The 22695-nt window shown below is 42.0% G+C and overlaps 1 protein-coding gene and 2 non-coding genes across 5 annotated transcripts; all 3 read left to right on the top strand.

The window, feature by feature from the left end:
• Positions 1-713: 713 nt before the first annotated feature.
• Positions 714-22174, top strand: ATG16L1 (autophagy related 16 like 1). Of its 3 annotated transcripts, none has more exons than XM_054166191.1 (19): positions 714-1155; positions 2061-2154; positions 4345-4450; positions 5921-5994; positions 6183-6434; positions 7307-7372; positions 9339-9428; positions 10150-10206; positions 10402-10449; positions 11148-11250; positions 13705-13810; positions 13929-13999; positions 15502-15573; positions 17788-17908; positions 18712-18817; positions 19310-19459; positions 19834-19881; positions 20223-20324; positions 20722-22174. In XM_054166191.1, exons 1-19 carry the CDS (start codon positions 1041-1043, stop codon positions 20813-20815), a joined length of 1875 nt encoding a protein of 624 aa, XP_054022166.1. In that variant the 5' UTR covers positions 714-1040; the 3' UTR covers positions 20816-22174. The 3 variants fall into 3 exon arrangements, with proteins under 3 accessions (XP_054022166.1, XP_054022167.1, XP_009899280.2); XM_054166192.1 differs by having other exon boundaries at positions 9342-9428; XM_009900978.2 differs by lacking the exon at positions 10402-10449 and having other exon boundaries at positions 9342-9428.
• LOC128897777 (small Cajal body-specific RNA 6) lies at positions 11457-11727 on the top strand. The gene has a single exon (XR_008462594.1). It is a non-coding gene; the product is annotated as a small Cajal body-specific RNA 6 (non-coding RNA).
• Positions 14387-14649, top strand: LOC128897778 (small Cajal body-specific RNA 6). The gene has a single exon (XR_008462595.1). It is a non-coding gene; the product is annotated as a small Cajal body-specific RNA 6 (non-coding RNA).
• Positions 22175-22695: the final 521 nt, after the last annotated feature.

The following is a 22695-nucleotide window of genomic DNA, read 5'->3' on the forward strand; positions in this document are numbered from 1 at the left end:
GGGGAGGGCTTCGGTCTGATATTAAAAGGAACTTTTCACTCAAAGGGTTCTCCAAGACCGGAGAAGGCTGCCCAGGAAAGCAGTTGAATCCCCAGCCCTGGAAGTGTTTAAAGCAGGCAGAGATGTGGTGCTGAGGGACGCGGTTTACTACCAGATTTAGTAGAGTTAGATGCTGCTTGGAATCGATGGTCTTTACCAACCGAGACGGTCCTATGACAGCGGGGGAGACGGGCGGGCAGAGGGGTTTGATTTCTCCCCAGAGCAGGCACTATCGGCTGCCAAGAAGGAGCAGGCCAGCCCCCTAAACCTCCCCTCGCTAACTGCGGCTGCCGGTACTTTTTTCGGCCGGCACGGCGATGCTGTGCTTTCGGCAGGACAGGACTGGTATAACATCCCCACCCTCACAGAGATGGGCGGCACCCGACAGCAATGGTCGGCCCTGGAAGGGCCACACGAGGCATGCGCATACGCCTATGCAAGGCTGACTTGAGCCCTCCTAAGATGGCGACGCGGACCGGATGACGGACTTCGCCCTTCTCAAGATGGCGACAACGCTCACACGCATTTCCGGGAAGAGGCACAAAATGGCGCGGCGTGAGGCCTTCTCCCCTCAGAAGGGTGTCTGCTCTCGTGCTCGCCTGGCGGTGGGGACTGACCCCACTGTTTGCACAGAAGGGCCTCCCGGCGTGGGAAAAAGTGTAGTGGGGTTTGTGAAACCGTGGGTGGGGGGATAGGTAGACAGGCAGCGGCGGGACAGCTACTGTCGCTGTTGAGGTGCGCCGCGGAGGATTGAGGGCCCCTGACAGAGCGCGGCCGCAGCGCCATGGCGGGCGTGGGGCGTGGGCTGCGGGCCGCGCCGGGCGAGTCCTGGCTCTAAGAGCGTGCTCCTCGCTGCCGCGCTCGCCACTCTGCGGGCCGGGCATTGGTGTTTCGCCGCCTCACGGCAGTGCAGCCCACCTCCCCCTCCCCTCGGCCGCCCTTCGCGGGCCGCGGCCTGGGCGGCCGTCGCCCCCTTTGCCCCTTGCAGCTGCGCCGCGGAGATGGCGTCGGGGCTGCGCGCTGCCGGTTTTCCCCCGTGGAAGCGGCACATCGCGGCCGAGTTGCGGCGGCGGGACCGGCTGCAGCGGCAGGCCTTCGAGGAGATCATCGGGCAGTGTAAGATCATCGCTTCGGGGGGCATCGAGGCCGAGGGGAGGATTTTCTTCCCCTCCCTTCTCGGAAAGTGGGAGAAGCGCGGTAGTAAAGGCTCCCTGAGGGCCTCGCGTGATTTTCAGATTGTTTGGGAGATGTTTGTTAGAACTGAGAGGAGTTGGGGTTTGTACGCTATTGATAAAATTAAGCTAGTTGTTTCTTTTGGTTACCTGCCAGGCTAAACTGAACGTGTGTTATGGACATTGATTGAATGTCTCTAACTTGTCTGCACAATTCCCGCTCAGATGTTTGTGGAATTGAGCACAATAGTGCTGTTGTCCACGTGTTTAGCCTTTGTGAAATTTATAACTATTCAGGGGCAAGCACTTTCTGCCCAGGGCTTACTTGCCTATGCTTTTTCGGCCTCATCTGTGACAGGAGCAAATGGAAAGTGTGTACGTGGGGAGCGAGGGTGTCACCTAATGCTGCTGGCTCACAGTAAGGTACTTTATGTTAGGGGTGGGAGGGGAGCAGGGGGTGCAGAAAATAAACGAACCTTAGCAGGACTGGGTAGTGTTGGATGTGACCAGTTCTCTGACAGGTCATTTTTCCATGTTAGTACTGCTTGAAGGGCTATAAAGAGTCTGGACTCCTTCTGTTATAGCAGGTGACAATACACTTGAGCAGTCTCTATTGAATTGCTGTAAGACCAGTCCCATATAGCATGTGGATTAATGAGGAATTCTTAGGAACTGTACTGCTTTAGCCTGCTGACATCAGAGAGGAGTGCACACTATTGTAGTGGAGGCTTACATAATGTTTGACTCTGCCTGATTAATTAAAGATACTAGATCTTAGCTGGTAGAAGAAGAGGGTGGGAATCTGTTTATGCTTTTTGGTTATCTTAATTACACTTTTTGCCCTTTTAGATAACAAGCTACTAGAGAAGTCGGACCTTCATGCAGTGCTGGCTGATAAACTTCAAGCAGAAAAATATGAGATGCAAAGCAGACATGAGATGAGGTATTTAAAATTCCTTTTCTGTCAGTCAGCTGTCTGTCATGCACAATGTGCCCTGAACCATTGTTTGATGCAATACACAACTTGTAGGTTACTACAGTAACTTGGAATAAAACAAACTGGAAAATATATTGAATTAAAAATGAATTGTAACTAAGGATACAATGAAGTTTCAATACATTTGCAGCATGCAGTGCAGAAAGTAAGTTTTGCAGAGATACTAATTTTATCACAAATTCAGGCTGTGGAGGTGAACCAGGAGCTTTTGCTTCTGGTCTCTGCTTTGTAATGCTTATAAAGTTTGCCTGGTGTTAGCTGCTAATGGTTATGATATGACTCTTGAAATTATTTAGTCTTATGAACACTGCAATGCAGGGAGAAACTGACATCTTAATTTCTCTTGATCTCTGTTACCACGTAGAAGAGAAGAATGGCAAAAATCATGATCCCATGTCCTAAATAAGCACCATAGGCTAAAAAGAATGTCTTCTGTCTGCTTTTAGCAGAGTTTCTTTTCTGGAAACTTCCTTTCAAACCAGAGACTAGCACTTGAGTGCTGCAGACAGGGAGTCATGCTGCTTTTTCTGTTGGCGCTTGAATCCATAGCAAACCAATATGCAGTCTGGACTTTGTCTGGACAGTAAATCCCAGCATGTAAAGGCTGTTGGGTTCTGCTCTGTATAACTGAAGAAAAGTCAGGACTAAGTAGCTCAGAGTGTTCACACTTCTGTGGAAATTGCTTCCCACATCCTTTACTGAAGCTCTTTTTGCAAAACTGTGTGTGTCTAAAGATACAAAACATAAATATAGCTAAGGCTATTGTGTGCTATTACTGGTAAGGAAGAGAACTGATTTTGCAGGCAAAATGTCAGTGTTTGGCCAGCAGGCTGGAGTTGATGTCCATGTGAAAGATCTCAAAAGCTTTTTGATGCCTGCAGTTGTCTCAAACCACCTTTAGTTCAGGGGAATCTCATCCTAGTTGAAAGCTGCTCTTAAGAGATGAAGCTGGAACAGATGAGGATGAGAAGAAATGCACCGAAATAGCATCTTCAAAATAAATAATAAGCTGAGATTTGATGTTATCCTCAGTATGTGACTTTTTTTTTTTCCCAAACAGAATTCTCTCAGCCAAGATAGCCCAAGAAAAATTTTCTATTACCTTAATGCCAAGGAAGATTATCTAGCTCTGGCTACAGAGGCCAGAGTTACAGGATGTGTTGGATGTTATCACAGCACTTGGCTCTGTTTGGGCAGAGTTTTTTGGAAATGGAGTGTCTTCTAGAACCTCATTAGTTCAATGAGATGTTGATTGGTTTTGAGAGGAGCGTTAAGTTACTGTTCTCATTGTGAGACCCTTTCAGCTTTTTGAATTCATTATCTGTTTCCCACTGGATTGTTCTAGCTCAGAATGACTACAGAAACAGCTGCTTGCAATTACTCTGTCTGGTACAACAGTGATAAAATTATTTTTTTAAAGTTGTAATTTAAAATATAGCTGCAAACTTGCTGGAAGTCTGTGTGATTATGCATATGTTTCTATATGCTTTAGAAAGAGATTCTGTTCTTGTCTCTGTACTTTCAAAGATGTGAATGATAAATGTTACAGTCCTAGTTTTTGGAGGTGACGTGTGTTCTTCTGGTGTATGGAAATTTCAGCTTATTTCACAGCAGAACTGTATTGTAGAATATAATTTAAAAACACTCCAAAGCTGTTACACAATGAAAGGCTGTTAACTTAGGGCAATGGAGAAATGTCTGGGACTATAAACCCTGGGAGTATACCCTTGGTTCCCTGGCTTTTGATTTCTCTGCCCTGTGTTATGCTCTTTCCAGATAGCTAGCATCTTCAAGGCCCACTGCTGCACTCTAAAACAAATTTGGGGTGGCAAAATACTTGTAGCTCCTCCATAATTTGGGGAATTCACTTTTAAGACTTGATTGCCTTTCTGCAGAATTAAGCAAAGGCTAAGTCATCTTTCATTTCAATTCCCTTTTAGAAAGGTATAAAAAAGTGAATAGAGTCCTCAGTATGTCCCCAGTATGTTTACTATATTTTGGTTGGCAAGAAGCGTGCTGTGGGGGAGCTCGCTGTGGTTTAGTGCCTGATGTAGTATAGAAAATCCAAAGAAGGAATGTCAGAGGCACAGAGGTAATTGGATTCTACTTTGACATCCTCTTTCTCTCAAACTTCAGTCCAGGACATGATGGAACATGGAATGATGCTCAGTTGCAGGAGCTGGCACAATTGAAGATAAAGCATCAAGAGGAGCTAACAGAGCTGCATAAGAAACGTGGCGAGGTTAGAAAGTCCTCTGTGTTCTGCATGGTCTGTATGTGACCTTTTGTGAACATGACCTTCATTTTACCACACTTACTCATTCCTCATTGTTTTTCTTCTTTTCATGTACAGTCTTTTTAAGCTCCTTGTGTTGTTGATTAAAATAAACCAGACATGGTGGGTTTTTAAAACTGACAACCAGGAGATAAGAGCTTATACTTTCAGCATAGCATGATTTTTAAGAAGCACTTGATTGTAGATATTTATGTGTACTTATTAGAGGAGGGGGGACCTGATGCAGATTGGAGCTGCACATGACTGCTGGTTCTACACTGAAAAGTGTTTGAGTGAGAGAAGAGGTGACTCTGTGTACTTTTGCCTGACTTTGCAGGACTGCCCCTATAAAAAAGGGGACAAAACAAGCACAAGCAAAGGCTGAGAGTGCCATGGTGTTATACTGAAAAGGAAGTACTGGTTCTGCAATGTAGATGTAGTATAGAGGCCAGGAGTCCTGTATGCTCTGAAATTTAGGCCCTGAAGAGAGAAAAAAGTACCCTATATATTTTATTCTAGGGGGTTTTGCACAGGAAGATGTGGAGGCTTCATTGGCACAATTGTTTGTTTTAAAAACACAGCCATGGGTTTGAATGCATCTAGGAGCTGGTAGTACCTGAATGGTACTGTAGAGTTTTACAGGGAAGAGATGACTGACCTGGAAAGTTACCATGCTCCTTAGATCACATCTCACTGGAGTTGTGGACATGCTCCCAGTGTCAGTAATTCTGAGTTTTCCAAAGGGGGACCAGCTTTTTATAGAAGGTGTACACTGAGTAGCCAACCCCCACAGGTAAGTAAGCCACTTACCCAGGCAGACGCTCTTAAAACTCTTTCTTCTCCCCAGGCAGCCAGGGCTCTGCGCCCTGTGGGGCTTGTTGCTCCTCACTGACAGAGCAGTGCTGAGCTGGCAGCAGCACCTTTAGTGTTGACCTCTGCTTTTATTTCCTGTGTACTAGAGAGACTCCACCAGCAACTTTTCTTTGTGGAAACACTCTTCATGAAACCTGTGTTTACAGTATGTGAGCTACATGTCTCCTGTAATGGCTGTCTTGGCTATAACAGGGAGATTTGTTGCATGGTTGTTAGTACTCATTTGTTGGTTTTACTTGGCAACTTTTCTGTATTGGTTTTTTCCACAACTCCAGAAAAAATTCTTCCTAATATGCATTCTGTTTGTTAAACTTTTTGAGGGAACGGAGTGAGATGTGAAAGGACAGTAACTTTTTTGACAACTCATTTGGGTTCCCCTTATAGTATGACCTGTGTGTGATAGAGGCAGTAAATAGATCTGTATTAGAGAGCTATGAAAGGCCTGAAAGGTATGCTTTGTAGCTGCAGTGTTAGATTGAACTGTAGTCTTGCTGGTTGCTGCTCACTGTGTGGTATCCAGCTGTCATCCTTGCGTTTTGTAATGTAATTTTCTCCTTTCCCTAGCTGGCCCAGTCTGTAATTGATCTGAATAACCAAATGCAGCAGAAGGACAGAGAGATGCAGATGAATGAAGCAAAGTGAGTAGGAACTGTTTTGTCTGTGTGGTTGGTATGAGACCCAGACATCTGGTTAAGTTATTTATTAGTGCTATAATAGTCTCTAGGAGTTCTAGTCATGGACTGTAAATGCCTTTGTTAGGCACAAAGAAGCTGGTATAGGTCCCACGGGAAATCCTCATTGTTTTGTGTATTTTGTGCCATTCCAGGATTGCAGAGTATTTGCAAAAGATCTCTGAACTGGAAACAGAGTGCCAGGAATTGCGTAGCAAGCTGCAAGATCTTGAGCGAGCTAATCAGACATTGAAAGATGAATATGATGCTCTCCAGATTACCTTCAATGCCTTGGAGGAGAAACTTAGGAAAACTACTGAAGACAACCAAGAGCTGGTCTCGCGTTGGATGGCAGAGAAAGCACAAGAAGCCAATCGTCTGAATGCAGAAAATGAAAAGGATTCAAGGTGAGGCTGACCTCTCTTTGATAAACTGCTTCCTAATATATTTCTGAATATTTGCAAGTGTGTAGAATAAAACCAGGTTTAGTTTCAATCTCGGATCTTTCTATTCTCGCACAACACAATGAGTGTCCTGAACTTTGTGTTCCTCCTTCTGGCCAATACAGACAGATGCTTTGTGAAAAAATTCCTGTCTTCTAAATGAATAAAACATGTTCTTTTGTTTCTTGAACAACACTGAACTGTGGGCTGAAGATCGTAAGTCAGATAGAAACTGGATTTTTTTTAACTGGTATTAGCTTTGGGCTTAACGTGTTCATATTGCACCTAGATACTACTAGTTTTATCCTTTTGTATACTTAATGAACTTAAATGGTTTTTTGCATTCCACTAAAAGGAGCAGCTGCCAAGAGACTGAGCTATGTATAACTTGCAAAATAAGTTTGTGGGTTTTTTCCCTTGCAAAATAAAAATTTTTCTTATGAATTGCTTCACCTTATTTTCCAGCTAACAATACTTGAAGATTAAGAGCTATAGTACGAGTCTCAGTACTTAGCAGCTTTGTATTATCTCTACTAACATAATCCTTATTTTTGTGAGTTCTTGTACCTCAAGCAAATCTGCATTTACATAGGTAGGGCTGTAAGTGAACTTTGCCTTATTGCCACCCTGATGGATTTTCTGTTGCTCTTCACAGTAAGAAAACTGCCTCTCCTGTGCTCAGTATCTTACAGTAGGATAAAATTAGGGCAGTGGTCTGATTTTTTTAAATTTTTTTTTTTGTTTAAATCTTACCAAGTTTGTCTAACCTGTGCAGAGTAATCTTTGGAATGGCATTAAGGTAGTTTTTCAAAATAACCTTGCTTACTTTCTCTTAGGAGACGACAAGCCAGGCTTCAGAAGGAGCTAGCAGAAGCTGCCAAAGAGCCCCTGCCAGTTGAACCGTAAGCAGTCTTGAGTTACGGTGTCTCCATCACTTCATGCTGCTTTTTGGGTTTTTTTGCCAATGCATGACAAATATCTTTGTATTTCTAAGTTTGGTGAGGTAGAGAAGTGTTTAAATTTTCAGGTAAAGTCGGAAATGAACCGTAACTCTCCCTACCTGAACTTCCAGAAAAAGGAGCTCTGTTATGTCTAGAAACAGATGGTGTGGCCTGAAAATTGAGTGGGTCATACAGTAAATACATATGTCAGCAGAAAAACATTTGTTGTGCAGTGCCTCTGGTCTCCAAAATAGTTCTTCAGTCCTGAAACAGTATACTGGAGATAACTGCTTTTTTTAAGTGTTGGGAAACCCATCTCTAGTATCTTGTGCTTCTTGCTGCTGTGTTTACTCCTGGGTGGTGGTTCACATGGTAGATCTCATTAGAATGTTAAACTCTTCAATAATATTGCAGTGAGAGAGGAAACACATGTAATGTCTGCTGCTTTCCCTGTTAAGCTTCTTCCTATTATCCAAAGTAAGACCTTCCTGTCCTGGGGCTGAGCTCAGGGGTAGCTGTAGTACAACACATTATTTGACTTCCTATTGTGGGTGATGGTCTCGCTGTTTAATTTGACATGAGCTACTAAAAAGTTAAAGCAGCCTATTTAAAAGAAGCTAGAAAATGATTGTTTCTGTAAATTGCTCAAACTCTGCTTCACAGATGTTTTGGATTTTTTTAATCTCTTCATTTTAGAGGGTTTGTATTGTCTAAGTATGCTAATTACTGAAGGGGAAAATGGCAGCATTTCAAGGAGTACACCATAGGTTTTATAATAACTTCAGAAATGTTAAGATAGAAAATTCTTTTGCTGCATACAGTTTTAGTAACTCAAACTTGAGATTTCGAAAAACAAACATCAGCATAATTTTTATTCAAATGTCAGCCTGATGCTTTCAGTCACAGTAGGTATTTTCCACTGTGTTTTCATGTGTACTGTCCTCTAAAATCTTAGAGCATAAAAGGCATACTCTGAAATGCTAAACTAAAAATGGTCCCGTTCTCCGCGATTCCCTTGCAGCTGGGTGTACTCTGGTGTTTATTCCTACTTAAATGCTGAATTTAAACTTCCTATACAGTCAAATGACATTCAGTTGGTAGAATGTGGTTAAATATAGTTGTCCTGCAAAACTGGCTGTAGAGGGGAAAAAAAACATCATTGAAAAAAAAATTGCTAGACCATCAGGACCCATTATGACTAATGGGGAAAAACCTTTTAGCATTAGCTCAGTAGTTTAAATGGATTAATTTTTGATACATGCATCAGCCTCACGCTTCTGTTCACTTGCATGCTAACACTTCAGTGAAGTGAATTAAAACCTCTCTTACGGAGCAGCACCTGAAGCACAACAGTACAGAAACAAATCAGGATGTCTAGTTTGAATGAGGAAGGAAAATTCAAACCCTTGTGCCTTTTTTTAATAGTTCCTGTGAAAAATAGGATATCCCTGGGGCAGTAACATAAACATGTTTCACTGTTTAGCACATATAATTCACTCTGTAGCAAAGTCTTGCTCAGCTATGATAGGTCATTATGTGCTGTATGTAGTACTGCAAGCTGAAATATGCATGTAGTAAAGAGAATCTGGAGAGGATGTAGGATAAATTTAGGGAGAGGGAAATCTAGCACTGTGATCAGTGAATAGTGTGATTGGCAGCTGGAAATGAAAAACTGAAATTGAAGTGGGGCGTGTATTTGTTTGCAGACATCCTGTGCTGAAGGTAGTATCTCTGGCAGCGACCGATCAGTATATGTGTTGCCTGGATCTGCATACAGGTTACTGCAGCTAGAGAAGCCTAGATAGGGGTTGGGTGCAGACACCAACAGACCCTGAACAGTATGGGCCATTCAGTTAATCTGCATTGGCGGGTGACTTCCATAGGAAGCTTTGGTTAATTGAAAAGGAGGTGTTTTCTCTCATTTCAGCAGGGATGATGATATTGAAGTGCTTGCAGATGAAACCTCTGACACAGCTGAGGAGACATCTCCAGTGCGAACTAAGAACCAAACATCCAGGTTTGTAGTCCAAGAGATTTTTGCACCTTGTCATTGAGAAAGAACAAGGGGTATGAGCTGGAACAATGCTGGGAATGTTACTTGGACTTCTTATTTGCCTTTGGACATGAAATTCACGTACTGCATTCAGTTACTGTGTTTTACAAGTGCTGGTTTTCCTTCGCTGTTTTACCTGTATTGCACTAGCATCTGAAAAATGTGTATTTAATCTTAAAAGCAAAAGCTGAAAAAGAGGATAGACAGTAGCATAGGTATTACAGTACCTGTTGTATTATGCCACTGTTTATATGCAAGAAACCAGTGTGACTTTGCAAATAACTGGGGTTTTGTATTTAGCTGAAATGTTGAAAATAATCTTCATGTAGGTAAAATGCATCTTTTCCTTACTCTGAAACAGCAGTGAGTGGAAAGTAAGAGGCAGTTATACGAGAGCAAGGATTCATTTGGTTGGAACTTCAGATTTGGCAGACTTAGATCTAAACCCAGTAATTCAGAAGGTGGAAGCTGAAGGAAATTGAAGAAAGTTCACTCACAGATTATGTTCTGAGTTTTAGTTACAGTGACTTTTGAAATGATCTCTGCCTTTGGTGTTTTCTGTCTTTGGACTGGGTCTGCAGGGGAGGGAGTCTTTCCAGAGACTTGTTGCTATGAAATGTGTTTGTATTGATGTTTATGTGGAGAAGCTATTCACCAGGTTTAAACCTGTCCTCCCCTCCTTCAGTAAGCGACTCTCCCAGCCAGCTGGAGGCCTTCTGGACTCTATCACTAATATCTTTGGGTAGGTTAGAACACTTTCACCTCTTTGTTTTGTATATTGGTTTCAATGTACATCAAAATCTTGGTGATGCAGGGAATACAAACAAATTATTTCAGCCTTTCTTCTAGCTTCTGCCTTTTTTTTTTCTTTCTTGTTCTCCTCAACTTCCTGTTTCTTCCATCTTGCCGTGTGCTGACCTCTGACCTTTCCCTCCAGTCTGTCTGAGTCTCCCCTTTTGGGACATCAGTCTTCCGATGCTGCCAGGTGAAAACATTATCCACTCTTAGTCCAGCATGTGAATGTATTCTGTTGAAGTAACATGGAACCTAGCTGCATTATCCTGATTAGATTTCAGATGCTTATAGCACTGGCTAGAACCTGTCTGCTGTCAGAGAGGATATGAGCCCTTCTTTGTGGAGCGAATACATGGGGTTTGCTCTTACTTTCCACTGCACTTTGGTCCTTTAATAGGGTTATTTAGGTCATTTGGTTCGGTGCTTAGTAGCCAGAGTGGAGCCAGTGTTCTAAGTTAAGCTGTGCATTAAGTGAATGATCTTTGCTGAAATGGTAGAACCCAAGCTTTTGAATGGAGCATTTTACTGCCTGGGTTGCAGTGCTGCAATGATGTTGAGTCTCCCTAGACACAATGATGGAGTTAGAGTTCCTCCAGCTGAACTCAACTGCAGTCATTGCCATGTTTCTCTTCCTTGTTCCAAAGTGATGTCACTAATCAGTTCAGGTAACTTACCTGGCATGCTGTGAAACATCTAAAGCTGCAAGTAATGTTATGTATGTTACATGACAAATGTATTTTTGAAAGACGGGATGAAAAAGTTAAACTCCTTTGCCCTTTTTTTAATTGCTGTACAGTGTAGTTGAGTGACAGGTACAGATCTGGATGAACTCAAGAGAACTAGAATTCACTTCCTGTTTTAAAATGTGTCTGCTTGATTTCATGTTAGGAGGCGTTCTCTGTCCTTGTTCCCTGCTCCCCAGGATAATATAGAGCCACATGCTGGTGCCAGTAAGGAAGTGAGAGTGCCCACTACTGCCATACGTGTCTTCGTAAGTATAGAAGGAATTCTCTGCTTTACCATTACTTTTACTGTCTTTGGAGGAAACGAATCCTCTGTGTGGGAAGTGATCTCCCCAACTTTCTATTGACATTGCCAAACAAAAAGGAGTTTGTGATTTGGTAGCACAGTTCATCCCATTTAATTTTTAGCCAGATTGCTTCTCTGAGCCAATGTGCTTGATGTCTGTTTTACCGAGGTCAATGATGAATAGTAAAAGGTCTGAGGGCACAGGGGAAATACACTCCATTACCCTCTTGGCTCCCAGCAGTCCTTGTTATGTCATGCCATAGTAGAGCTATGACTGAGGAAGAGATTGCTGACAGTTTGTGATTGATTCAGTTCCAGTTCTCCACAGTGAAGGGAGTTGTGGCACTGAATGTCATCCAACAGAACTGCCAAAGAGGAGCTTGCGGTAGTGGGGTGTCTTCATTTGTTGTGTGTGATCTAAAGTTTTCAAACTGAGACCTCTTGTATTGTTTTGATCTTACAAAGGCAAACTTAAATTTTCTGAAGGGCATTGCCCTTTAGATGAGAGATAGGTGTAAATTGTCTTGTGACTTAGCTACTTGTTTTAACATTCGTCTTGAGCTTTCTCAGGCACTCTGATTCTCAGTATGGATATTTCATGCATATGAAATGGCTTATGTTTTTCATCTGGAGTAGAAAGCACAACTTTAGGAGGCTTGTATATTCCTAGCTTGTCCTTGTCCCATCACCTCTAGTGGCCGTCATAGGGTGGAGGGAGTAGCAGTGCTAAACCTTAAGTGAGGGTAGGATCATAACTGAAATAACAGCCTGGAGCTGCTTTGAATGGGGAGCATCAGTTCATGGCTTCAATATGTTTTAGTCTCTCTACTCCTCTGGCTATGTACAGCAAGTACAGTTGATGGACGGAAGTAAATCCTGGCTAATTCCTGCCATCATAAACAGAGCTGTGTATGTGAGGTTTTTGAGAACTGAGAGCTTATGGTTTTTTTTACCTTTCTCTGGATCTTCTGCAATGTCACCTGAAATTTTAAGAGCAATGCAGCCTATCTTCCCCCTATGGAGAGGCAAACCCCAGTAGACTATGCTGATTCCTAGTCTTGGCAATGTAGGGAAAGCTATTCCAATTCCCCATCATGCAGCAGGAGTAGGAACAGCTGCAGCAGTAACCCTGCCAGACTGTGGCAGAATGGCGGTTCTGTGTGCTTAGCCCTGCAATATTAGAAGTAAAAAGTCCCAAATCATTTCATGGGAATCCATGTATTCCTTCTGAGGATGATACATGTTTAGTTCCTGTGTTTGGAGCCCAGATGGCATGTGAGGACATGTCTAGGTCCAGCAGAGCATGCCAGGAATGAATGCTAGGACTGCCAGAGGTTTGGTGGATACAGGGAGCAGACTGGGCTCATGGGAGAGATGAATAGAACAGGCTTGGGAAAGTGGAGAAGGTAGTCACTTCAGCTGTCATTCTTTGGCTTGGTTTCTAGGCAAGACCTCTGACCAGTTTTGTTGAGTGGCTCTTCTGCATTTGTAGAAAGATCAGATTTGAAGTGTGATGACCCCTAAATATGAGTTGGCAAAATAAGTTCCAGCAACAAGTTTCAGAAAAATATGTTTTCCAGGCAAACTGATTTTGAAAGTGCAGTTGCTGAAAATACTTTAAAAGGAATGCAGCAAATGAATTAAGAATGTGGTGCTAATACTGTGTGGGTAAGTAATATAAAGCCATGAAATAAATGCTGGGGAAAAGGAAGGAATCTTAAAATTCTCTTAGATTTAAAAAAGTTAAGAATCACTAGTAAGTAAGTGGCCAAAAAGCTTCAAAACATTAAGCTGAGAAAACAGGTACAGGGATATCACTGCCTCTGTAGGTAGGAACCACAGAGAGCTTAAGGCCAAGGTGTCTGTGAGATGCCATCACAATTGTGCTGGTACTACTTAATCGCCAATGTAAAGCAGCATTATCACCAATACACTAAATTAATGCAGTTAATATGTTATGCTGTTTTCTAGCAGACTTTCCTAACTTGAGCCTGACTTGAGTGTTCTTTGGTTTCATGAACTGATTGGATCATGTTCCATGACTGGCTCTAGATGGAGAAATTAAAAGTTAGTTTCTTTCTCCAGCATACCATCTCTTTTCTGTCCTTTCCTTTTTCTGATGTAAATTTGAAAGCCTTACTTTATACAGCATAACCTTAGGAAGCATTGTCAGGCTCCTGGCAGTTTCTCTGAGTCCTTGCTAATGTTTTTCTGTGTGGTTTCTTTTGTCTTCAGGTGAGACCAGTCTTTTTGTTCTGTTTGTACAACATCAACCATAGTAGAGTTTCAGTCTGTGGCTTTGTTTCTTACATACTATGTGGTTCTGTATAACTAAGTTCTAAAGCTTGCTGATCTGTGGGGGGTTGTCTATGCTAACCCCATTTTGGGTGGCTGTTCTGTTCCTCCCACTCCTCAGGATGCACACGATGGGGAGGTGAATGCTGTGCAGTTCAGCCCTGGCTCTCGGTTACTAGCAACAGGAGGCATGGACCGGAGGGTTAAGCTTTGGGAAGTCTTGGGAGGTAAACTTTTTTTTGCTTTGGGATATGATGGGTTGTTGAACAAACTCGTATTACAATTCACTTTGTCAGCTTCTGTTCTAATCCATTGCTTAAGTTTTGTTCGTCTTTCTCTGTGCAGATAGGTGTGAGCCCAAAGGTTCCCTCTCTGGTAGTAATGCTGGGATTACAAGCATAGAATTTGATAGTGCTGTGAGTATCTGTGTAATATCCACTGTTTGTAATTGGGAGTAAATGAATTATATTTTACTCTGCTACCAATTTCCATTCTAACCCTTGGCAAAGTTATATAAAGAAATGAATTAAAATATTTGAGTAACTGAAACTAGTTAAAAATTCCACCAAAGGTTTTGATACACTGCAGCCTGTCATTCTCATCTTTGCATTAGTTCAGGAGATGGTACACAGCTCGGAGGCTGGCTGTCAGGCACTGTTCTTTTATGACAAAATATATTAGGCTTTGCCTGAAGTAAGAAATCAGTCTTCATCTTTCCACTGATGCTGACATAACAGCACAAAAGCAGAAAATATACTGAGGCTTTATTTCTGTGAAGTTTATTTTTGTAAGTGCTCTGCTGAGGTCTGTGATGAATAGTAAAAGGTCTGATTATCCAGGACTTGCACTTCCATGACCATTTCTCCCAGCAGTTTCTCACCAGTCACAATACAGTAATGGTGTGGCTGGAAGAGTGTTTGCTGACAGTTTGTGATGTATTCAGTTCATGTTAACGTGAAGCATTAGAGGCATGACTGAGCTCAGCATCCAACAATCTTAACCTGAAGGAGTTTGGGGTCTTGGATTGTTATAACTGGACATGTGATCTGACTTCTCTGCTGAGACCTCTTCCATAATGCAGTGCTTTGTACTGCACAGATAGTAGACCAAAGCTGATGTAATTTCTTCTGTTAGGTGATCCTGTGTGCTAAACTTTATTGGTACACACTCAAAAAGATCCTTCCTTTGGACACTGACCAGCTCATATCAGAGGCTTGCTGGCACTATTAATCTGTAGGGAAAGATGATTTTTTTTTTTTAGCAAGTTCTGATTTTGGCCAGCTGCTTGAGCACATCTGAGGTGAGAATTGCCCAACGTGAGCTATTAATGGCCTTTCAGGATACAGGAAAGTCTTTGGAGATGGACAAGAACAAGGATGAATCCTTTGTCCGTTCCATCCATCATGGATGACTCAAAAGATCTCTAAGCCAAAAGTCACAGACAAGGCAATTTATCTCCTTGGATATACTTAGTTTTTGAATATTGATTTTAAATGTTTATAATTACAATGACAATAGCAAGAATTAGACCTCGGAGTGGAATTAGCCCCTCTCAGCAGTGGGAGTATGTGATGCTGTGCTTTTTCCCCGTGAAAAACCAAAAAGAGGAGAGAAAACTCCATGATAGAATCCATTTCCATACTGCAGCAGAAGGGAAAGAAGAATGTCTTTTTGATCTGGTTATGGTTATTTGTTTTATCTGTAGTTACAGTTCTACAAATCATTTTGAGGAGAAAAACCATAGCCTTCTGGAAAGTTGTTAACATTTCATTACTGGTATGTGCTACTTTTGGTTTGTTCTGGGTTTTTCCCTGGCACTACAGCACTAATACAATTTTAATCATTTACTGGAAATACTTTGGAATTGAACTTGTTTATTGGCTTGCAGAAGCAGTTTTAAAATAATTCTTGTTTGCAGGGTTCTTACCTCTTAGCAGCATCAAATGACTTTGCCAGCAGAATCTGGACAGTCGATGACAATCGGTTACGGGTGAGTCTCTCGAAGGCAAAGCAGTGCTAAGGCTATTTGTGTTGTATTTACACTTTTGTCTAATGGGGGGCATGACAATCTTGGAAGTTGGGCATTTAGGGACACTTCTAAGCAGAATCTTTTCTCTTAAGGGTCTTCAAAGCAAGAGTGTAGCTGTTCAAGACAGCAAGGCTTAAGGTGTTTTATTCTCTGCCTTTTGAAATATTTCCTTCTGTCCTTTCAACTCCTTTGTACTCATGTTCTTGTCCAACATGTAGCTTTACTTTAAAGAAGGATTCATATTTCATTGACCAAAAGTTTCTTTTCAATTTTGTAGGAGTTTGGTTTTCTAATTGACATGCCTATATACATTTTCCCTCAGCTTCTTATTTGAAGAAGTTGCTGCTTTGATGTTCTGAATCTTCTGACACTGTGTGTCAGTTACAACCTACAGCTATACTGTAGTTCTCAGTGTGGAGAGGTCTGGTCTCATTTAGGAACATGGAGAATATCATTTCTTATGCAGCTTATGTTTGGCTGCAAAACCTACTATTGGATGAATTATAGTGAGTAAAATTTTAACAAACTGTAGATTACTCATTACAAAAATTTACTTACCCTGCGAACATCTACCTGGCTTCGTGGTGTCTTCCTGTAATTGCTGTTTTTTTGTCCTTGGTGACTACCAGCTTTGGGTGAGTGCATTCAGTGTTTGCTGAGGTAAAACAACCATAAAAGTGTTTCAGTTGGAAAAGACCTTTAAGATCGAGTCCAACCGTTATCTAACTCTACTAAGTTTGGTGTTGAGACATGTCCCTCAACACCACATCTCTGCCTCCTTCAAACATCTCCAGGGGTGGGGATTCAACCACTTGCCTGGGAAACCTGTTCCAGTCTTTTGAGAACCTTTTCAGGGAAGAGGTTTCTTCTAATACCCAATCTAAAAGTCGCCTGGTGTAACTTGAGGCCATTTCCTCAATCTGTCGCTTGTTACTAGGGAGGAGAGTCAAACATCCTCCTAGCTCCAGCCTCCTTTCAGGAAGTTGTAGAGAGCAAGGTCTCCCCTGAACCTCCATTTCTCTGGACTGAACTACTGCAGTTCCCTCAGTCACTCCTCACAAGACCTGTTCTCCAAACCCTTTACCAGTTTTGTTGCCTTTCTCTGGACATGCTCCAGGACATTAATGTCTGTCTTGTAGTGAGGACCCCAAAACTGAGGCCAGTAATCAAGACATGGCCTCATCTGTGCTGGTCTTTGTTTTGAGTACGTGTGTGGTACGGAGGCAGTAAGGATGAAAATTTTACCTCAAACTACTTACTAACTGTAAATACACAAGGATTGTGCAGGAAGTGCAGGAGAGAGATGCAAAGTGAAAGTTTAGATACTCCTTTCTGGAGCTGATGTCCTTTCTTAAGACTAAACGGTCTTTACGGAGTGATGTGTTCTTTCAGAATTTGTGTTGTGTATCAAGGTTGCTTTTTCCCCAGACTTCACCCACATTGTGTTTTTCGTGGGGATTTTTCTTTATTTCCCCAAGTCTAGATTGCTTTGTGTAATTTGATAATTCTTTGAGTTGTTTCTTTTTAAATCTAACTTACATATCAAAGATTCGTCTCATATTTTTCACAGTTCAGTTGTTACCTATTTTATGAATTTAGTATGGAAGCATTCGGCAATGTGAAGTGAATGAGGTTCGTGGTGTTCTCAGCCCCACAGAGTCTCTCCCTGCAGTTACAGAAAGTGCTGCAGGGAGTTTTTGTGAAATCCCTGATCGTCCCAGCTTTCAGACATCATGATGTTACAACAGTTGAGACTTAGATGCCCTACTGGATTATTGAGAGAAGCTGCTTATAAAATTCTGATGACACAATTTCCATTTTTTAGCATGCTTTAACCCCCTCGTCCCTTTATGGTGCCTGCAAGGCCATGTTGCAGTTGCCTTCAGTGCATGGAGCATTGAGGAGAGCCTGCAAATTCTGAGTAGCTGCAACCAAAGGTGACTAGTGTCTCCCAGGTTCAGGCTGAGCTCTGTGGTACTTAACACTCCTACTCAGTGTTGGTTTCTCTTTAATTGTAACTGACTTCTTTAATTATTTCTTTTCTCCAAGCACCACTGTTGACATGCAAATTGAGACTTTAAGCTTGTCTGAGTTGTTAAATATCAGAACTAGTAAGCTACCAGGAGAGGAAGCAAATGAACCTCTGCATTTACCATGTAAATGTCTCCTCCTCAGCACACCCTGACAGGTCACAGCGGCAAAGTTCTATCGGCCAAGTTCCTCCTGGACAATGCGCGCATTGTTTCGGGAAGCCACGACCGGACCCTCAAGCTCTGGGACCTACGCAGCAAAGTCTGTAAGGAAGCCTACCTTCTGTCTTTCATCTGTGCTCTGTGCTTCTACTGAGTATGATGGAAGTCTGACATCAGCTAGATTATTTCATCTTCGTGCTAGTCTAAAAAGGCAAAAATTAGCAGCCATACCATCTTCCCTTGTTATTCAAGTAATTGAGTTCTTTCTGCTTGTTACCCGAAATAAGAATAAGAAATCATGTGTATGCAGGAAGCACTGTTAATGGCATTACATTGACAGCAGCTGTGTTATGTGAGCATTGTTTACCAGTTTGAGGATGGGTGTTCTAGTCTTCCACTAAAAACTTGCAGCCAGGCCAGAGTTTTTCAACCCTGAGGTGGATGGAAGTCTCTTGGATATGTACTAAATGGAGGAAGTGCTAGCATCTGGATTTTATTTTGGGAGAAACTCCTTATCTCCTTGGCTTATTGATGGCTTTTAAACCTGCTTGCAGTGGAAGAGATGTTGGTATTCAAGGTTACCTTGATACCTGGACTACAAACATAAGTCAAGGACATGTTTCATGTTGTTTAACAAGCAAGTTGTCTAAATACAAAGTGGAAGTAAACCAGCTGTCATGGGAGCATTTAAAGGGATATTAGCCACAGCAAAGGAGATTGGGAAGGGCAGAGAGGTTGTTGAAGACTTAAATCAGGATTATTCTAAGATAGAGTTTGTCTGCCCTGGGGCTCTCCTTGGACACTGCTTGTGTGGCTGCTGTGTGTGTGTAATATAGTGATTATTTTCTGTCTGCTTTCATCAGTTTGTGCAGTACAAATTTCTGTGTCACTGGTTTGTCCATTTTAGGTATAAAAACAGTGTTTGCAGGATCTAGCTGCAATGACATCGTATGTACCGAGCAATGTGTAATGAGTGGACATTTTGATAAGAAAATTCGTTTCTGGGACATCAGGTAAAACTATTTTAAGAGAGTTTGTGGTGTAAAAACAGTTATGGATTTACTGTCCCTGTACCATCCCAACTAGGGAACTCTTCTTTCTGATCTTGAAGTTAATGAGACTTAAGAGAATTCCAGAAGACCATTGAAAGAAACTTTCATTACTGCTTTGCTTGAATGCTGGTGGGATTTTTTTGTTTCTGCAAACACAATCTGCTCTCAGATTGGTCAGTATACTTGCCATTTTGCATGTTAGTTACTTTTTTGAGAGGGTGGGATTGTGAGAACATAGTATCTTGCTACTAGTTGGAAAAGTTACCCACAGAGGGAGATCTGGCTTGGGAAAGAATCAAAACATGAGAATAATCCAGGAATAGAACAGAATAGTAATGCCTTTTCTTGTCTTCTACATAGGAACAAGTCAAAGTTTTGATGCAGTGGTTTGGCCTCTGGACCTTGGTTTACTCTTTCTATTTCTTACTCTTTCTGGTGTTTTTTTGTCATTAGGACTGAAAGCATAGTAAAAGAACTAGAACTGCTTGGAAGAATCACAGCTTTGGACCTGAACTCGGAGCGAACAGAACTTTTGACCTGTTCCCGTGATGATCTACTGAAGATCATTGATCTGCGGGTTAGTGCTGTCAAGCAGACATTCAGGTGAATATGTTCTCCACAGTAACATAACAAATTTCAGCACTTGAGATTGTGGACTGCTTCCAGTGCTGAAGTGTTTTTTTCAGTATGTCTTGGTGAGAGCATGGTTAGTAAAGTTCTCTAGAGTCTAACAGTGAAGACCTGTTGTGGTGGGCCTTTTCATTTGCCTCTTCAAAGAAGACAGCTTGGCTTAGAAGTTTTTGGCATGAAGAAAAGAATTTCTTCAGGTGAAATTGAGGAGGCTGTACAAGAAATGAGAGTTGTGATAAATAAGTTGAGCTTATTGTGAATCATGTAGAAATCCATCCATGCCCTTTAGTAAGAACATGGAAGTCTCTTATAAACTAACTCACTGTTATCTGATTCTAACTTTTCAGTGCCCAGGGATTCAAATGTGGCTCTGACTGGACAAGAGTTGTGTTCAGGTAAGGTCAGATGTAAGCAAGATACCTAATGTATCTTTCCCCAGCAAAAGTAATTACTTATACTTAACTGCATTGTACCAATTTACAGCTAGAAAAACTGGGACAGTTTTAGTTGCCCAACATTACCTCTTTGTCAAGACAGAGATGTTGATCCAGTGTCTTGGAAACTTTCTGATTTCTAAGCGCTTTCACCTCTTAGTGTTACCTGCTGGTAACACAATTCTTGAAAGACTACTTAATGCCAAGATGTTTGCTTAAGAAGCTGAGTGGGATGATGTGTGCTGCCAAATTGTTGACTTGAAAATTATTCTCTGCCTTCTGCATCTTCTCTGATCTCATAGCCCTGATGGTAATTATGTGGCTGCTGGTTCAGCTGATGGGGCCCTCTATGTTTGGAATGTGCTCACTGGGAAATTGGAGAGGACACTTGCTAAACATCACAGGTGAGAGTGAGAGGAAGCTGGCCATATAATCCAAAACAGGCATCTGGATTGTTAATCTTGCTGAGCAGTGAAAGAATTGTAATAGTAGAGCTTTGCATCTTGCATTATTGTGCAAGAATCTTTAATATGCATATTCTTTATGTATATATAGCTGTATTTTCTAGATTTGAGTAAGGTTAGCTTGGTTATTCAAATTCTTAAACTGAGATGTGGTTCTAATAAAGTCCATTTAATATATTACTGAAGAAACTATATCTCTTAGGCTTATTAAAAGCTTGCGTCTCTGGAGAGCTGAGAGTATTCTTTTTTGCTAGAGTACTGTAACATTTCATTCCAGTGTTAAGTGCTGATGTGGAATTCAGGGTTTTTGTAAACTTGTACCTGGCTTCCCTTTCAGTTCTCCTATCAATGCAGTCGCGTGGTCACCAGCAGGTGCCTATGTTGTCAGCGTGGACAAAGGAAACAAAGTTGTCCTGTGGTCTGATTTTTGACTGGATGAAGAGTTAAAGACAGAGCATCCAGTGCCCCTGTGTATGGTGGTGCTGGTCTGTGTCTGAACAGAATGGAGACATGAGCCCAGATCCATCCTGAATCGGGATATGAACAAGCACATGGGCTTAGCTTTCCAGAAGAAAGTTCTAAAGCAATGGAGAAGGAGCCTGAGTTGAAGACTTCTTATGGCTGTAACTGCACTGTGGTAGTTGGACTCAGTGAGGGATTAGCTGTTCTGGATGGAGAATGCTACTTAGTTATGCCTTTACATGCAGTATCTGTGCTCCAAGTGGAGCTGAAGATACTAGTGGGATTCCTCACCAGACAGCTGTGCCAAATACCCTGTCACACAAATGTATCTAAACTTCTGAGTTGGAAATGTTGGAAAGAAGTTACTGTGTATGTTGACATAATTTGTGTTCTGTCTCCTGTCTTCTGTTCTTGTTGCCTGGTTCAGGCATGGGGTGAGAAGATCCTGAAACTTGGATAGGTCCTAGGCGGTGTGAAGTGTTGGAACAGCTTTTAAAGAGAGTCTCCTGTGGCTCTGGCAGCTCTGCCTTTGAGTTACAAGCCCAGTTCAGATTGTTCTGAAAGCAATGATCTGTTCTTCAGGACTCCTTTGCCCATTTGTTAAAATGCCCTTCAACACTTTGGGTGTCACAAAACAGAAGATTTTGAATCTTTTTATTTCACAGACAGTTTGGTTACTGTGTATGAAGAGAGAGAAGTTTAAATTTTGTTGTGCTGCTGTGATGAAGAGAATGTAGTGTGACATCAGTGCCAGAATATAGATGTTTGGTCCCTCTTTCTGTTCATCCGTCCTGTCCTGGCGGCTGATAATAGAACACAGGAGAGCAGTGGGATTAAATCCCAAATCCATTGTTTTGGTGCTGGCAATTCCAGGCCACTTGCCACTTTTTTGAGCACATGTGCAATATTCCTGTTTGTGCTGGAGCCCTCTGTGCTATGGAGAAGTGTCTTGGCTCTGTCCCCCTTCAAGCATCCAAAACCATCATATGGCTGGGTGTGAGCCACCCAGCACAACTTGATCTAGCCAAACCATTCCACGTTGTCTGGGCCTCAAGACAAGCCACCAGCGTTTTATTGCCTTTTTATTTGCACTTTATTTTCTTCTTTCTTGTTAATATTTTACTAAGGAAGTATGTTCTGTGGAGGGGCTGGATTAGGGGGTGGCTGCTATAACAAGCATCTCTCTAACCTAGCCTTTCATTCAGACACTTTCTGCAGAGGGGAATTAGAGTATATGGGGGTTTTATTTATTCAGCTGCCCATAAGAACTTGATTGTAAATAAACCTGTGTTCTGCTTTTAAAACCCCACAGTGCTCTGATTCATTTATTTATCTGTCCATTTATGAGATCTTGGTCTGAATGAGTAAAGTGGGGGACCTGGAATGTGGGGCCTTTTTCTCTGCTGTTTTTTTTTTCTTTGGTGAATTGTGGATTTGTTTCCAACTGCATTGTGGGATTTGGTGTAGAGGGGAAAAGAGGGTAATGCTCTTAGCTTGAGGCTGGACATTGCACAGATACAACCTCATCTTGCCCTGTCTCAGGAATACTGGCTTAACACAATCACAGAATGGTAGGGGTTGGAAGGGACCTCAAAAGACTATCTAGTCTAACCCCCTGCCAGAGCGGGATCACCTAGAGTAGATCACACAGGAACAAACTCATCCAGGTGGGTTTTGAATGTCTCCAGAGGAGACCACAACCTCCCTGGGCAGCCTCTTCTAGTGTGTTGAACAAGTGCCTCTGTCCTTGAGAGGCTGATATATTGCTGGATGTTTTGGGTAAATCACTGAAGTTAGGAAATAGTGTCTGTATTTTAAATATTGCCAAAAATAGAAGCCTTTTTCTGCT

This window comes from Dryobates pubescens, chromosome 13 (assembly GCF_014839835.1).
Source record: "Dryobates pubescens isolate bDryPub1 chromosome 13, bDryPub1.pri, whole genome shotgun sequence".
Taxonomy (NCBI): domain Eukaryota; kingdom Metazoa; phylum Chordata; class Aves; order Piciformes; family Picidae; genus Dryobates; species Dryobates pubescens.